At 37.6% G+C, this 18,170-nt stretch overlaps 1 protein-coding gene across 5 annotated transcripts in view; it reads left to right on the top strand.

Moving 5' to 3' along the window:
- GOLPH3 (golgi phosphoprotein 3) overlaps nucleotides 1-18,170 on the top strand; it is a 55,096-nt gene that overhangs the window by 35,130 nt on the left and 1,796 nt on the right. For 3 of the 5 annotated variants that reach the window (XR_014296449.1, XR_014296450.1, XR_014296451.1), the window contains exons 2-4: nucleotides 160-291; nucleotides 5,705-5,819; nucleotides 16,047-16,887. Coding sequence is in view for 2 of the 5 variants with exons in the window: in XM_082649889.1 (XP_082506015.1) it covers nucleotides 160-291; nucleotides 5,705-5,819; nucleotides 16,047-16,471 (672 nt within the window). In the remaining 3 variants the exon portion in view is untranslated. Of the gene's footprint in view, nucleotides 1-159; nucleotides 292-5,704; nucleotides 5,820-16,046; nucleotides 17,953-18,170 lie in introns of those variants that run through there. The other 2 variants (XM_082649889.1, XM_082649890.1) reach the window with 2 other exon arrangements.

The raw sequence follows: 18,170 nt of genomic DNA, 5'->3' as shown, positions 1-18,170 counted from the left end.
TCCTAGTTTAATAATGTATAGTAACTGTATTTTTTCAGTATTTTAATTATGGAAAGACATACAAGGTAAAAGGCACAAGAAATAACTGGCTAAAAAGTGATTCTGTTCTTGACTCTGAGTTCAAAGTAAATTAGCTCTTTTGTTTTCTTTTTTAAATAGGGTTACACATCATTTTGGAATGACTGTATATCATCTGGATTACGTGGCTGTATGTTAATTGAATTAGCATTGAGAGGAAGGTTACAGCTAGAGGCTTGTGGAATGAGACGTAAAAGTCTGTTAACAAGAAAGGTAAGAGGGGGCCTATATAACATCTCCTTTTTAAAGAGTTTGTGCTGCCTAAAAATGAAGACTGTTTCTACTAATAGTTTTCTTTTTTATTGAAGTATAGTTGATTTATTATGTTGTGTTAATTTCTGCTTACAGCAAAGTGATTCAGTTATACATATACATGCATTTTTAAAAATATTCTTTTCCATTATGGCTTATCACAGTATATTGAAGATAATTCCCTGTGCTATACAGTAGAACCTTGTTGTTTACTAATAGCTTTCAAAAATTAAAGAAGAGAAGTTGATTTTAAAGTTAAGTCTTTATTGAATCATGTTTCCATATCTTTTCTTGCATCCTTGGGTTTTTGGTTCTTTGCGCATAATGAGTAATGTAATTCATTGTTAGGATCACTGGCCATTGCATCCTACATATTCAGAAAGATTCCAAACTTTATTTGCTGCTCCTGAAAGCCATGATTTGGAAAACTTGACGTAACTACTCAAAAGTGGTATTGTGCAAATTAACTGTCCATAGGCTGTTGATCTTTTTGCCAGAATACAAATAGGTTTCACATCTCTGCCTCTCCACCGTGAAGGTCTGTGTTAATAGAGGTATTATTGACTAGTTTTTAGAATTTCTAACTTTAACCTCAATCTAAAATATTCAAGACTCTTTCTCTTCTAGTCTGTCATTGTTTCTTGGGGGACGTGGGGTGTTTCAAAGCTATTTTTTCCTAAATACACTGTCTTATAATGAAATCCAAAAAGTTTTAGGTGAAAACTGAACATTTTTTGATTGAAATGCCAGAGAGAGTAATAATCCTATAGGAAAGAAAGAAATGTATTCTTGAAGATTGTATGCAAAGTAAACACGGTATGGCAGAAAATATTCCTCGTGGAATATTAAAATTAAATCTAGTCATTTAGAGTCAAATGAGCTGGCATGAGATTAGTTTTGAAGTTACTGTTTTAGATATCTATGTCATAAAGCAGAATAAAATTTTTATTTGTTTTACTGTGCAACCATAGATTTATGGAGGACAGAAACCTTAAGAATTTGTCATTATAATTATCAATGAAATATACACATTGGTTACTACTAATAGTAGAAATTACAGGTAATTTTACATTAATGTTATGGAGCCCTGACCTAAAGTGAAAAGATTTTGATACTGTTTATTTGGGGTTTTTGGGAACAGAAACCAGTTTTGTGTTGATTATCAACAAATTATTTGCTCTTTCGTTCATTTATTCATTCATCATTTATTTATTTAGTGCTTAAGTCTTCCATCCATTGTGCTTGACTCTGGGGATACATTGGAGACCAAGAGACACATGTTCCCTGCCTGCATGGGCTTTTTACTTCAATCCACCTGTTTGTATGATCTTAACTAGGCAGTTGATAGTCTTTTGGGAAAATACTGCAATATGATTTAATCTATTCATTTAAAAATAATGATTGATTATATTAAGATAATACATATATGATAGTTATAAAATCAAATTGTACTTAAAGACTTACAGCAAAAAAAAATAGCAATCTTCTACCTGCCCTTCCCCACTCCTTAGTCTTGTATCTGGGCGGCAGCCATTCTCAGTCCTTGTATTAGTTTTGTAAGGCTGCCTTAGCAAATTACCACAGACTTGGTTGCTTGAAACAACAGACATTAATTCTCTTTACACTTCTGGAGGCCACAATGTGCTGTTCCTTGCCTCTTCTAGCCTCTGATGGCCTTGAGGCTTTCCTTGGCTTCTGGCTGCATCTCTCTCTGTCCTCTGTTTTTACATCACCCTCTCCTTTGTATGTCACTCATAAGGACACTTTCATTGCATGTCGGGGCTCATCTGGGTAATCCAGGACAATCTCATCTCCAGATCTGATTTCACTTAATTTTATCTACAGAGATTTATTGGGGATTAGATTCTGGGGGTTAGGACATGAACACCTTTTGGGGGTCACCATTCAGCTTGCTACAGTTTTTGCTTACTTGGGCATTTACCTCCATATTTCTAAATAAGCTTATACTGCCATTTCTTGATAAATCAGTTGGAGATGCTCTTTACTTACTTACATCTATTACTTAAAATAGATGGATATTTGCGGGCCTTCCGTGGTGCCGCAGTGGTTAAGAATCCGCCTGCCAAGGCAGGGAACACGGGTTCGAGCCCTGATCCGGGAAGATCCCACATGCCGCAGAGCAACTAAGCCCGTGCGCCACAACTACTGAGCCTGCGCTCTAGAGCCTGCGAGCCACAACTATTGAGCCCACGCGCCTAGAGCCCATGCTCCGCAACAAGAGAAGCCACCGCAATGAGAAGCCTGCGCACCACAATGAAGAGCAGCCCCCGCTCGCCACAACTAGAGAAAGCCCGTGCACAGCAGTGAAGACCCAGTGCAGCCAAAAAAAAAAATAGATGAATATTTGGCTCTCTTACATACCACTTTTTACCCCTACCTTTCAATCTTCCCAATAGAGTTATATCATAATTTTTGGCAAAACAGTAATGATTGTTTTATATTGTTACAACTATATTAATACTGTTTTCTGTAGAGTTAAGTTATATCCTGTGATTTCCTTTCTTAGATAGTTTTGTTTTTTTCTAGAGTTAATCCCTTATTTTAAAGTTTTCTATGTAGCTCTCCTTTTTTCTTACATGCTCCATCAGAGAAAAGTTAGATTATTAATTTTAAAATGTTCATATACATCAGATAACTCCATTAAAATTTGCCTGTGTTTCAGTCTGGATTGGTTATGCTTTGGTTCTACTGGGACTTCCTGTCACTTTTTTTTTTTACTGCTTTCAGCCCCCTGTTTTCTGGATCTAATGTTTTCTTCCACCCTCGTGGGAGGAAAATGTTTTGAGACTTTGCATGCCTGAAAATTCCTTTATTGTACCATATTTCTGTTTGACAGATTGGCTGGGAATAGAATGTTAGATTTTTCCCACAGAATTTTTAAGGCATTTCCCCATTGTCCTCTAGTATACAGAGTTGCGGTTAGAGTCTGATGCCCTTCTGATTGTCAGTCTCTGTATGATACCTGGTTTTTCTTCTCTGGAAGCATTTAAGATCTTCTGTTTATCTCTAGTGTTCTGAAATTGTATGATATGCCTTGATGTGGGTCTTTTAAAATTCACTATGCTTGGGCTTCTTCAATCCAGAAATGTGTGTCTTTTGATTTTGGAAAGTTTTATTTCTTGTATCTTCACTCTGTTTCTAGAACTGTATAAGGTGGAGTGGACCTCTTGGCTGTTCTTTATTTTCTTTCTGATTTTTATGTTATTTTTCTTTCTGGTTTGTTTCCTAGCTTTTTTGGGATATAATTGACATTCTCTTGGTCTCTCTTACCTTTTAATCCTCTGTTGAGTTTTTTATTGTGGCTTTCATGTTTTTGATTTCCAGGAAGCGTTTTCTGTATCGTGCCTTCTTATTCTTCTTGTTTTATGGATGTAAGATTTTCTTTTAAATCCCTGAGGATATTACTGCTCTTTTGAGAATTTTCTTTATCTGTGTTATCTGTTTCTTCAGTTCTTATTTTCTCTTTTGGTCTCTTCCTTGCTGAAGACTTTCAAGTGTCTTGTCATCCTTGGTTATTTGTTTATATTTAAGAATGAGGCTTGTCCTCCAAGAAGAAAAACCCTAAATATAAATTATATGTGTGGGCAGGAATATTTACTAGTGGGCCACACATTGCTGGATTTTGTTAAGGAGTTGGAACTTGCTGTGAGTTATTGAAGAATTTTAAGCAGAAGCTGGAATGTCATGCTAAGATTTACCTTTAGAAAGATCAGTGAGGAGTATGGATTGAAAAAGGCTAAAACTAGTTCAGGGAAGCTAGTTAGGAAACTTAATCCAAGGAAAGTTAATCAGATAGGTAGATTAGAATGATTGCAGAGGTGATGGAGAAAAATAGTCCATCTGAGAGAGATTTGGGGGGCAGAATTTCATAAGAAAAGAGATCCAACTATACCCAGCTTATTGTCACCGTGAGACCATTCTCAAAGGGGTGGGCATGCACTGGGTGTTCAGGCCAGATGGAAGTAGATTCAGGGAGTAAGTGAGAAGTAAGAAGCGGTGGCATGACCATAGCATATAGACATACAACTTTTTCTCCCAAAGTTCTCCTTTCTTTTTTCTTATTCTCTCTGACCCCCTACTAAAAGTATGGTCTAGAATAGTACTTTCCAATCAAACTCTGTGATGATGAAGATGTTCTATAGCTGCACTGTCCAGGATGGTAGCCACTAGCCATATGTGGCTATGAGCCAGACACTTGAAATGTGGTTAGTGCAAATTGAGACATTCTGTAAATAAAAACACACTGGATGTTTGAAGACTTACTATGGAAAAATAAGAATGTAAACCAGTCTCAATTTAAAAATATTTATTACATGTCAGTATTTTGGCTATGGTGGGTTAAATCAGATATATTAAAATTAATTTTACCTGTTTTCATTTTTTAAAATATAACTACTAAAATTTTTTAAAATAGATTTGTGCCTTGTATTTCTGGTTCTAATTATATTTCCATTGGGTCATGTTGTCTCAGATACTGTATTTTTTTTAATCTTTCATGAGATTGAGCAAAAAGGAAAGGACGTATTGTCAAGGACAAGTTTGAGGGAAGACTCCCATTTTTAAAATAATACTGTTAAATTTCATAACATTTTAACAGGTAATGTAAAGTAGTGTAACAAATTCAACTTTGATATTATAGAATTTCAACTAGAAATTTGTTGTTTAGCCAAGAATGTTATTGAAGGCTATAAAGATCTAGTACTTGGTTAAAGCAGTGTAGCGTTTTCTTCTCTTATACCCTACCTCTGGTTTTTCTACTCTTAAAGTGCTTAACTTAAAGTTTTGTAGTATTTAAAACTTTTATGTAATCAGACCTATTGGTATTTTCAAGGATTCTGCTTGCTGTCACAATTTTGAGAAAACTTTCTCATCCCCTCAATTATATTTCATATTTAAATCTTCATCTTTTATTGTGGTATAAGCTCTGAGGAGCCAGTTGTTTTATTATATCTATTGAAAAATTAATTTCTCTACTGATGTGAAATGCCACCTTTATTCTATATTCAATTCTTATGTATAATTGAGTCTGTTTCTATAACTAATAAATGTTTAAAAAATGAATTTCTGGATCAAATAGCCCAAGGTTTAGCAGTAAATGGAATTCCGATGAGTATAAGCTGTTCTACCATTTTGCTTTCCTAATTATTGCACAGTAGCTAAATTTTCGTTCATGATTGTGGCTAATCTGGTTAGGTTAAATATTGGATTTCCTTAGTATGGAATTAGTTTAAAATCTGAACTTTGATACTGTATGAACACTTGGGGCTTTAAGCATAATGAAGTGTTTGCATAATTAAGTTTTTTGTTTAGAAAGATCAAGTAGATCATGTGATTCTTGTTGATTACATTTTAGGTGATTTGTAAATCAGATGCTCCAACAGGGGATGTTCTTCTTGATGAAGCTCTAAAGCACGTTAAGGAGACTCAGCCTCCAGAAACGGTCCAGAACTGGATTGAATTACTTAGTGGTAAGCTTCTGCGTATAAACTAAAAACTGAATTCTCTGAGAGATTTTTGTAAAAGTTTAAAATCCTTTTGAAAGGAACTTAGACAAAATAGCCAAAAGCTTGTTTAGTTAGTTAGGCAATCTTGAAAGTTAATCAGTCACTAAATAGGGAAAATAGTGGTTTTTAAAATTTCATCCCCTTTAACAAAACTGAGCAGATGTGAATCAGATATAGTATACTTCCTTAGCTTCCTTAGCTCCTGTCATTCTTTGTCAAAATTACTTCATGCTACCTTATTCTGGATAGGCTAGGTTAAGCTGTGGTAACAAACAACCCTAAAACCTCAGTGGCTTAAAACAACAGTTTACTTCTCACTCATACTGTAAGTCAGTCACAGGCCACTTCATTCTCATCTTGGCAGCTGGGCAGATGGAGCTGCCACCATCTGGAGCACTGTCAGTCACTAGTGTAAAGGAAAGAAGAGAATAACAGATCACCCAGGCTCTTAAATTTCTGCTCAGAAATGACGTGTGGTGCAGGTTTCATTGGTCAGAGCAAGTCACATGGCCTCCCCTAACTTTAGGGAGATAGGAAGTGCAGCTGTAGGAAGGAACACTTACTTGGTTGATAGCACTAATGACTACATTTATTTTAAAGTTACTTGTGTATTTGTCTAATCTTCTAGATAGTAAACTCCTGGAGTATAGGACCTGAGTTAGCTTGCTGTTCCTCTGTACTGTTATATAAAACATAGCTTCTGCATACATCTATGCTCATTTCATGTTCAAATATATTGCTTTTTAGACTGTTTTAAAAACGTTTGGAGGTTGTCAGAGATTGGTAATTAACATGTCATTTTTCTCACTTATAAATAGAGTTTCTAAAGTAATAGTTGTATTATGAAGATATTCTTATATCAGTAAAAGATTGAGTTTTGCATGTTTGTTTATTTATAACGTGAATACACATATTCCAAACTTAGGTAGTAGGACAATAAATGGGCACTTTATACTATGGCAGGGTTCATTCTTCCTTCTTATTGGTAGAGAACATAAGCTTATTCACAAGTTTGTCTTGATGATTTTTTTTTTTTTTTTTTTTTTTTGCGGTATGCGGGCCTCTCACTGCTGTGGCCTCTCCCATTGTGGAGCACAGGCTCCGGACGCGCAGGCTCAGCGGCCATGGCTCACGGGCCCAGCCGCTCCGCGGCATGTGGGATCTTCCCGGACTGGGGCACGAACCCGTGTCCCCTGCATCGGCAGGCGGACTCTCAACCACTGCACCGCCAGGGAAGCCCTGTCTTGATAATTTTGAGGGTTTTTTTTTTTTTGACCACCCTTTTGTAGATCTGCTGATAACTTTCTTTTACCTCATTGAGTAAGAGAAACTTTAATGTGACCCTTTTTCCTTCTTTGTGGTTGTGATATTGATGTCATCTTCAATTACAATTTTTTTGTAGGAAATCTTTTAAAATTACTTTACCCATTTGATGAAAGTTTGTTTGGTTAAAGCTAGGTACTTGGCACATACCAAGACTGTATGTCACAGTGCTCAGAACATTGTCAGCCCTCTTTGGGTGAGCCTTCCACCTATTCAGCAAACTGTGGCCAGCTGACAAAGACTCAATGAGGGTATGATGTTAACTCCATATGTTAAATATTAGCAAATATGATTTTTTTGAGATAAAAATAGGAGTGCTAGTACCTTCTAACTGATGGATCATTTCTGCACTCTGGAGTTCACTGGCCTAAGCAGTCTTTGTGTTGTGCTCACGTTGTGCTGCTGTTGTTGGCCATTACCACTTCCGGTGGTGCAAATTAGAATTTGTAATTAGGTTCTCAGCTGACCAAAAGGAGGGTTTCTCAAGTTGTATTTACTTTTTTGGGAGGTAAGTCAGGTAAGTCAGAGTGCTAAAGTTCTTTTTATGGAATATAGTTTGTCTTGCCTTAACGTCAATGTTTTTGATATCCGCTTTGGTGCCACTTAGCACGTGGAGGCGTTTTCAGCTGCTTCATCCATCAACAGTCTCTTTATCTTACATCATACATGTTAATGGCACATTGGGATTTGGGTTAATAATATATCTTAGACCACTGGATTTCCTTTGTTATGTACGCATGGCACACAGGGAGTATGGCTTGTAAAGAGTTGAATCTCACCGTTTAAGGTGGCTGTATACGTCTTAAACTTTACCGGTTATGTAACATTTTATGCATGTAGCTTATCCAGTACTCAATGTGTATGATAAATGAAAGTGGTTTTCAACTTGAGCTGTGTGCTCTGTTCTCACTTGGTTGAGTGAAAGGAGGGCAGAAGTCTATAAGCTTTTCTCAAAAGTATTAAATATAATTAAGATTTTGTGAAACAGAGTGTCCATTTGAGTTAGGAATTTGTGTAAACCAAGAAGCTAATACTAAGAAAGTGGTTTTTAAATTTTTTTAAAGAACATCCTGTGAAGTTTAGGATGGCTGTAAATGCCAAAATATCACCTATAGCACTTTGGTTGCATGTTCCTGATGTATAATAGGAATGACCTGTAATTTCAGCGTAAAAGAAAGGAATCTGGAGTGGGAGAAGGAGAAAAAAGCACATTTCTTTTAAATTAAGAAAATATCTACTTCCCACCTAGTTAAAGTAGTACTAGTGCATGCTGATTTTTAATAAAAAATTGTATCCAACCTAACACCATTTTAACCATTTTTAAGTGTTCAGTTCTGTGGGTCAGTTTGTTAATTTAAAATTTTTTAGTTGCTTCAAAATAATGAGTGGTATCAAATACCAGTTATTGCAGCAGTGCTGATGTAGGTACTATGAAACTTAAAAAGAAGTGCTTCCATACTAAAAGAATCTTAAAATTCATTTGCAGAACAGTTGTATATTTCTGTCTATCTATTTATTTATTTAGGCTGTGCTGGGTCTTCGTTGAGGCATGCAGGATCTTTAGTTGCAGCATGCATGCAGTATCTAGTTCCCCGACTAGGGATCAAACCGGGGCCCCCTGCAATTGGGAGTGCGGAGTCTTACCCACTGGACCACTAGGGAAGTCCCCAGTTGTGTATTTCTAATAACAGATTAATGACAGATTAGAGTTTAACAGTATGGTTCTCTGAAAGTGCAGTAGCCCAGAGAAAAGAAATCCTTGGGAGCTTTAGTAGTTGGAGGAAGTGGAACTTGGATTGGGCCTTTGAAAGGTAAAAATGAGACAGAAAGAAGGAAGTGTTCCTGTTCAGAGGGATTAGAGGGGGTGGTAAAATTGGTGGACCTATCCTTACACAGTTAAGTCTGTACTTGTTACTAGGTTTTCAGAACTATGTATTGTACTGTATTGTTGAGGGATACGTGCATAGGTGATGAGACTATATGTAAAGAAAAAAGAATGATTAACCTAAGTTTGTTTGGTGGTTACCTCTGAGGCAGAGAAGACACAAGGGAAGCATCTAAGGTCTTGATGAAGCTTTCTTCTTTACCTGGGGTGGGAGGATGGATACCCAGGGGTTCATCTTACCGTTATTTACAGTGTGCATATATACATGTTAAAATTACTGATATTTAAATATTATTTATATATCTCGTTAATTTAAAAAAATTAATAAATATGTGTATTTGAGACAAAGAGTAAAAAGTTTAAAGACTACTTTTGTGTTTTCAAGAATAGTATTTTTTGCTTTCTGAAGTCGTAAGACATGTAATTGATCAGTTTGGTCACAAGGTGTCGCTAGACTGCCAAATTTATGAACAAAGCTGCTTTTTTTTTTTCTGTAACATGTCAAGGAAGATGGAAGTTTTTTGTAGTGAAGTTATTTAGGTGCCTGCCAGTATGTCATTTTCACTGAAATAATTGTTGGGCAGTGGGATATAAATAACCTTTGAAGAACTTTTCCTCTCCGTATATACTTCTCACAGTTTCCTTTATAAAAGAGTTAACTATAAATAAATTCTATACATTAAAAATTTGCTCGTATAACTTATAAAGTCTTTTTTGCATAGTGAGTAATTTAGGATGAATGACAGTATGGATCACAGTAACATCTTTTAATCTAGAATTTTGAACATTATTCCTCCTTTGGGGGTTTGTTACAGTATATTTAAAAGATATTCAACATTCTGCTTAAATTGAAGCAGCCAAATCTTTTAGTAGATAGTATAGGTTAAACCTTTATTGTATCTTCTCTTCACTTAACCAACTCCCCTCCTCCCACCCCAGTTTATACTGTTGTCTTAAGTATGCTAATAATCTCAGGGGTAACTTTATTCTTTGGATTTAGATTAATTTGGTTCTTTTAAAATAAAAGACAGAAGTGTAAATCAACTAAAATAAAAAAATTTAAAAAACAAAAGCCCAAATAGAAAAAAATAAAATAAAAGGCAGAAATGTCAGGATGCCAAGACACTTTGACCACTCAGTTATTTATTTATTTATTTTTGTTTGTTTATATTTGGCTGTAGCATGGGTTTTCTCTAGTTGCAGCGAGCAGGGGCTACTCTTCATTGTGGTGCACAGGCTTCTCATGTGGTGGCTTCTCTTGATGCACAGCATGGGCTCTAGGCGCGTGGGCTTTAGTAGTTGTGGCGCATGGGCTTAGTTGCTCCGCGGCATCTGGAATCTTCCTGGACCAGGGCTCGAACCCGTATCCCCTGCATTGGCAGGTGGATTCTTAACCACTGTACCACCAGGGAAGTCCCACCACTCTGTTATTTTATTGTACCTTTTTTGGGGTGTTCAAAATAGTATCAAACAACATTTACATATTACCCATACTGGTTCAGCTTTCTGCTTATGGGATTTTTTTCATTTTTAAAAAATGTCTGAGGAAAGCTGAATAACATTTTTGTTGGAGTGGGCACACAAGATTTGCCCTTTTCCAGGGAACTGCATCAAAAGATGATGTCTGAGTCCTTTTTTGTTAACTTCCTCCGAGGCAGAAATGATTGCCCATAAGAAGGTCCAGTCATAAATGGAACACATTATTTGAAGGTTGGTCTGTGTTCAGGCTCTACTCTTTCTTAGTAGCAACACTAAACTAAGGTAGCATATTTTGGATTTGAGGAACTTGTCACAGGAACTTTGTAATAAGCATTACGTGTTCTGTTGGGTGCAGTATGTACGATTTAATTGTGGATAAGGTGTGGATAAACCTTATTAGCATGACTTCAGTACAATAGACAGTAAGTTGTAAACTGCTAATACCATTTATTTCCAATGAGAGGAAAAAAATCATTGTATAGCGGCATCAGAGGGATTTCTGGTTTTTTTAGGTCTGTAAAGAGAAATTGACCTTAGAATAATCTTAACCCCCCCCGCCGCCGCCCCAACAATTATTTGAGAATAGGTAGCCAAGGTGTTTTCTGAGACATAGAATAACTTCCTAATTGACTAGTGAGTTGCCAGGGAATAGTACTTCTTTGATAACTGACAAATTATTATTATGAGTATAGTTAATTAATTAACCTTGGATTTGAACTATAGTTTTTTATGGGCTTTTACATAAATTTGGCTATCGATTATTCTGTGTTTATAAGTTTGAATTTCCAAAAGTCATTTAAGAATGTCAGAAAACACAACCTAGCTAATTCTAGCCTGGTGCCTTAGGCTGCCTACCACGTGCCAATGATATTAGAAAACACAAAACAGGGCTTCCTTGGTAGTGCAGTGGTTGAGAGTCCACCTGCCGATGCAGGGGACACGGGTTTGTGCCCCGGTCCGGGAAGACCCCACATGCTGCAGAGTGGCTGGGCCCGTGAGCCATGGCCGCTGAGCCTGCGCGTCCGGAGCCTGTGTTCCGCAACGGGAGAGGCCACAACAGTGAGAGGCCCGCGTACCGCAAAAAAAAAAAAAAAAAAAACACAAAACCCAAACTGTCTGGTGAAAGTTGCAGCAGGCATTTATTGGGGAGACAGTGGGTTAGTATAACAATTGAAAAATGAAAGTCATAACTAACCTTTGAAAGATACGTGCCCTTAACATCAAACTCAAGTAATTTCTTATTCCTCTGGGCTCTTGGTTCATATTGTTTTTATGGCCCTATTTACATCTTATTCTAGCCAGTTAAGTACAGTTAGTTGTTATATTATGAATGTTCCCTTCCTTTGATTTAAAATTTCTAGAGTTAGAAATATGTGTTACTAGGACTTCCCTGGTGGCACAGTGGTTAGGAATCTGCCTGCCAATGCAGGGGACACGGGTTCGAGCCCTGGTCCGGGAAGATCCCACATGCCACGGAGCAACTAAGCCCATGCACCACAACTACTGAGCCTGTGCTCTAGAGCCCATGAGCCACAACTACTGAGCCTGCATGCCACAGCTACCGAAGCCTGTGCACCTAGAGCCCGTGCTCTGCAACAAGAGAAGCCACCGCAATGAGAAGCCCGTGCACCACAACGAAGAGTAGCCCCCGCTCGTCGCAACTAGAGAAAGCCTGTGTGCAGCACTGAAGACCCAACGCAGCCAAAAATAAATAAATTAAATAAATACATTAAAAAAAAAAGAAATATGTGTTACTAATGTCTGCATTCTCAGTACCTAGTATGATTTTTTTAGACCATTATAAATAGGATAAACTCTTTCTGCCAAAGTGCTGATTCTGCACATGGTTAAATAATAATAGCTAACGTTTATTGCGAGCTTACCATGTACCAGGCTCTATTCTAAGAACTTGATATGTCTTTAACTTAACTTAATCCTCGTAATAACCCTTGTGAGCTGGAAAGAGTTGTTTTCATCGCTTTACAGATGAAAAGACAGAGGAATAGGTAAGAAGCCTTGCCCAGGGTTGCACTGCTAGGAAATGACCAAATTGGAATTGAAATCCAAACAGTCTGGCTCCAGAGCTTGCTCTCATAACCTATTATGCTGTAGTGCTTCATCAAGTAACTGTTAATGATTTCTCTTTTTTTTTTTGTTTTTTGTTTTTGTTAATGATTTCTTAACATTAAATGTAGGTGTGGGCTAATTTAACACCAGAAATTGAAAGTAGAATTTCATTTATTATTGAGTTATATTTTTCTTTTATACTGTTAAGTTTTAAAATCTAATAGGGCCCCAAATATATTTCAGCTCTTTTACTTTTTGAAGTTAACAAGGAAATTGAATGCAATGATTGTTTTTCTTTTTGTGAAAGCTGATTTGCCAGGGTTTTTTATTTGAAAAGTTTATCTTGTTTTCTTTATTTTTTGCTTTTAATCTTTTTTTTTTTTTTTTGGTTGTGCCTCGTGGCATGTGGGATCTTAGTTCCCTGACCAGGGATTGAAGCCGTGCCCCCTGCAGTGGAAGCATGGAGTCTTAACCACTGGACTGTCAGGGAAGTCGCGGTTATGTTTCCTTTAAATGTAGAAGATGACTTTAATAATGATTCATGGTACCATTTCTTCATTATTTAATTGTCAGTTTGTTTTCAAGTCCCTAGTTTTACAGCGTGAATAACAAAATGTAAAATGGCAGATCCAGATCATTTAGCCTTTAAAAAAGAAAAGCTCTCATTTTTTCTTCATTGTGCTCGTGCTTTCCTTTAAATTATTTAGATATTTAAAATAGCCATTTTAAACTCCTTGTCTGCTAATGCCATTGTCTCTGTCATTTCTGGGTCATGTCAGATTTGGTTGACTTTTTTTATTTTTTTGCGGTACGTGGGCCTCTCGCTGTTGTGGCCTCTCCCGTTGTGGAGCACAGGCTCCAGACGTGCAGGCTCAGCGGCCATGGCTCATGGGCCCAGCCGCTCTGCGGCATGTGGGATCTTCCCGGACCGGGACACGAACCCATGTCCCCTGCATCGGCAGGTGGACTCTCAGCCACTGCACCACCAGGGGAGCCCTGGTTGACTCTTTTTTTTTTTGGTTGTGTGGCATGCGGGATCCTAGTTCCCTACCCAGGGATCGAAACCTGCGCCCCCTGCAGTGGAATTGCAGGGTCTTAACCACTGGGAAGACACCAGGGAAGTCCCTGTTTGACTGTTTTTGTTGATTTTTTTTTCCCCTTAGTTTTGGGTCACATTCTCCTGCTTCTTCACAAGTCTAGTAATTTTTATTGGATGCTGGACATCGTGAGTCTACGTTGTTGTGTGCTGAATTTTGTTTGTCTTTAAAGACTGTTGGAATTTGTTTTGCTAGGTACTTAAGTTACTTGTGGATCAGTTTTGTTTGTAAGCTTTGTTAGGTCAGGTCTGGAGTAGCCTTTACTCAAGGGCTAGTTTAGCCCTATTACTAAGATGTGATCCTTCTGGAATCCTTTCTGAATGTCCTGGGTGTTCAGTGAGACCTTTCCACTCAGGCTAATTGCAATTCAAATTTTCCCTAGCCCTCTGTGAACTCTTGGAATTGTTCACGTTACAACTTCCTTGATTTTTTTTTTTTTTAAACCATGTTTTGTGGAGTTTGACACCATAACACATGTGGCTTTGTTTTTGGCCAGACTCAAGCGAACACCACGCAGATTTCTAGAGCTCTTATTCTGCATAGTCCCCTCTTCTCCAGTACTCTGCCTTGCATATTCCAGCTGCCTTAGCCTCCCCCAGCTCTGATCTCTGCCTTTTTACACAGTGTGAGTCCTGTGCTCTACTTGAGGTCTTCTGTTCTGCTCTGCTGCCTGGCATGTGCCTTTGGGTAGTAAGCTTGGGCAGTAGTAGGGCTCAGTGAGGTTTCTCTCAAAGGTCACAGCTCTGGGCTGCCTTTTGACTAGCATCTGAACAGTTGTTTCATACATTTTATGCAGATTTCTAATTGTTTAACTCCAGAAGGCAAGTCCAAGACTGACTACTCAATCATAGCCCCATATTCTTCAGTGTTAAGTCATATGGCAAAATAATTTTGAATACTAATGTATTTTAAGTCAGCACTTCCCACTAGAGCTTTCTGCAACAATGGAAATGCTTTATTTCTGTGCTGTCCGCTCAGTAACCTCTAGCCCCACTTGGCTATTGAGCACTTGGAACGTGGTTAGGGCAACTGAGGAACTGAGTTGTTTTTCCTGCTTATTTATTTATTTGGCTGTGCCGCAGGGCTTGTAGGATCTTAGCTCCCTGACCAGGGATCGAACCTGGGCCCCCTGCAGTGGAAGCATGGAGTCCTAACCACTGGACTGCCAGGGAATTCCCTGAGTTTTTTTTTTATTAATTTAAATTTAATAGCCCTATATAGTCAATGGCTGCTGTAGTAGACAGTACAATTTGTTTTTCCTCAATATTATAAAATTTCAGCTTTTGCATATAATAAAAGTGCCGGTGGTTGATCTCTAACATGACCCAATTTAGAAAGTTACTATAGTATTTTTTTCAAATTACCCAAATAGTTACATGTTCATTGGAGATTATTTGGAAAATACAAAAAGTACAAAAAAGAAAATTTGTCACATATAATATAATCCCCCAAATAATCAAGATTAATATTTTGATGTATTTCCTTCTAGTCTTCTATAAAGAAAAAAACTTTTAGTGAAAAATATTTGGGTTTTTTTTTTTTTTTTAAGATTTTTTGATGTGACCATTTTTAAAGTCTTTATTGAATTTGTTACAGTATTGCTTCTGGGTTTTTATTGTGTGGTTTTTTTTGTTGTTGTTGTTTGGCTGCGAGGCATGTGGGATCTTAGCTCCCCGACCAGGGATCCAACCCATACCTCCTGCATTGGAAGGTGAAGTCTTAAACCACTGGACCACCAGGGAAGTCCCTTGGTTTTATTTTAAGTATTTCTGTCTCAAAGGGAAATACACATAGATGACAAGATTAAAATGATGAAAATGTTTTGTCCTTCTATAATTAGGTTTATATTATTTGTCAGCAAAGAATAGCATTGCCTAAACAGGCTTTCCCAGCTTTATAGGTCAGGTATAGGTAGCAGTTCAGGAATAACTTATTAATCAGGAAACTTTTTAATTCTTTTCTCTTTTTGTTGCAGATGGGTGTTTAACAGAAAAGAGATCTTATATTTTGCTAGTGGCTGCTTTTTGACAGTAGCTAGAGAGAAGCCAAACATAATTTAATATTGGTATTTGGCTTATTCCGCATTAGGGGAACTGGTTTGGAGACTGCTTTCAGCTTGAGTAACCGTTGTGCCTGAAAATCATGTGCCAGGTGCTTAGAAACCAAAGGCCTGACCATCAAGGGGTTCATGGTTTAGTTGGCAAGAAAACATAGTTGGATTTTCTTCTGTTTCTCTGGAGGAAAAAAAGTCAAATGTTACTGTTCATTTTAACAGTACAAAATTTAATAAGATTAGCAGATAATACCTATCATTTCTAACTTCGGGAATCTTTCTTTTAGGTGAGACGTGGAATCCGTTAAAATTGCATTATCAGTTAAGAAACGTGAGGGAACGATTAGCTAAAAACCTGGTAGAAAAGGGCGTATTGACAACCGAGAAACAGAACTTCCTTCTTTTTGACATGACGACACATCCCCTCACCAACAACAACATTAAGCAGCGCCTCATCAAGAAGGTGCAGGAAGCCGTTCTCGACAAATGGGTGAACGACCCTCACCGCATGGACAAGCGCCTGCTGGCCCTCATCTACCTGGCCCACGCCTCGGATGTCCTGGAGAACGCGTTCGCGCCCCTCGTGGACGAGCAGTACGATTTAGCCACCAAGCGGGTGCGGCAGCTCCTGGACTTAGACCCTGAGGTGGAGTGTCTGAAGGCCAGCACCAACGAGGTGCTGTGGGCAGTGGTGGCCGCCTTCACCAAGTGACCCTGCGCAGAACCGAGCGTCCTCCTTTCTCTCGCGGGAACCAGTCGTTTTTCTTCCAGGGACTCCTGGTTTTCTGCAGTTTGTACTTCCCACACTATAATTGGCTTTTGTTTTATGAAATGGTGGGTGGCTTTTTCTTTTGTGTATGTATGCAGGATTCTGCTGGTACGAGAGGCCTTCCTCTTTCTGTTGTGGAAAAAGTTTCACCGCCATACTGGCATTCCATTGCTCGTTGCCATCCTCACTGTTGCCCGTTTGGGTTCTGGTGTGCTTTGACTGTCAGAGTACCTCCAGGTTCCTCACACGCACATCTTTTGGATTACCTCAGGTTGAGTTTCTCCCACATGTGCACGTACATCTCGCATTCTGCCTGCAATTCAGACAGAAGTCACAAAAAGGCCTTTAACTCACCAAAGGTAAATATCTGTATCTATTAGGACATTTTATACATAGACCTCAGTTGAGATGTATACTTAGCAAAATTATTTTTAAATTGAAATACACAGTAAATAATATAAAGTGCCCCTTGGATCTTGCTTTCCATGTAAATCTATTGTATTATTACACTTGTCATAATTTTAACTATTAAATCATAAAGGTCCAATTGTTTCACACAGCCAGTTTGGGATGAGCTGCATTCCAGTTATGCTGTATATAGTTTGAATTATATAGAAGTTGTTCCTTCTTCTGGCCACCACTGCCCATCTTAGTATTTTGCAGGGTTTAATTAGTTGTACACCTGGTGCCCCTTACTTGCTACAGGCATTGTAATTTGATGGCAAAATAGACCTCTCGTCATTGAAGGAGAGAGAAAACGTGTGTCTAATTGGTCCCAAGATTTTTTTGAGCTGTGCCATTCATGGTACTCTTTGCCTGTGCATCTCCTTTCTGGAATTTTTTTCAGTCTTATTATTTTTATCGTTTCTGTAGAGAAGAGGCTTGTGACCAGTACTAATCTTGAGTACAGTTTTATCTTTTTCTGTCCACAAGTAAATTAATGTCTGCTCTTAAATAAATATCTACTCACACTTTCTTGGGGGAAAAAAATCAAATGTCAGCACTAGCAGATGTTGCATGTAAATCGTTAGCAAGTAACGACTACAACTCAGATGATTAAGAGTTCTGTAGCAGAAAGCTCTGCTGTGTTTTAATTTTTATATACAATTATGATAATTAGCACATTGTAAGAATATAAACCTTTGCTTTTTAGAGTTTATTTTTACTATTTCTTTATCATTGTTTATCGTATTACCATTGGTTTCATAATGTAAATACTATATATTGAACAAATTAAATGTCAAATTTTTTATTACCATAGTTCATGTTAGTAGTGGGGCTTTCAGGTGTTTAGAGACTTTTTTGGTTAACATTCAATTCAAAAGTACTAGATGGTGTATAACTCTAGAGTTGAATTTTAAGGGATTCCCTAATATGTATACTATCTTTTTATCTGAAGTAATAAATAAACTATGATCTTGAAAGTGCCTGAATCAGAGCAAGCATGTCATTTGTATTTTTGTATTCTAATTATTGTGGTTTTAGTTTTCTTTCTGATGAAGTTTTACTTAGCCTTAGTTTAGTATGGCAATATTTCTACGCAGGGGTTGGCAAACTTTTTCTTATTGGGCCAGATAGAAAATATTTTAAGAAAATATTTTAGGCTTTGTGAGCCATATACGGTGTTGCAGCTACTCAACTC

Source organism: Grampus griseus, assembly GCF_964374135.1.
Source record: "Grampus griseus genome assembly, chromosome: 3".
NCBI lineage: Eukaryota > Metazoa > Chordata > Mammalia > Artiodactyla > Delphinidae > Grampus > Grampus griseus.
The sequence above is the reverse complement of the archived record's forward strand: the minus strand, read 5'-3'. Positions and strand labels throughout refer to the sequence as shown.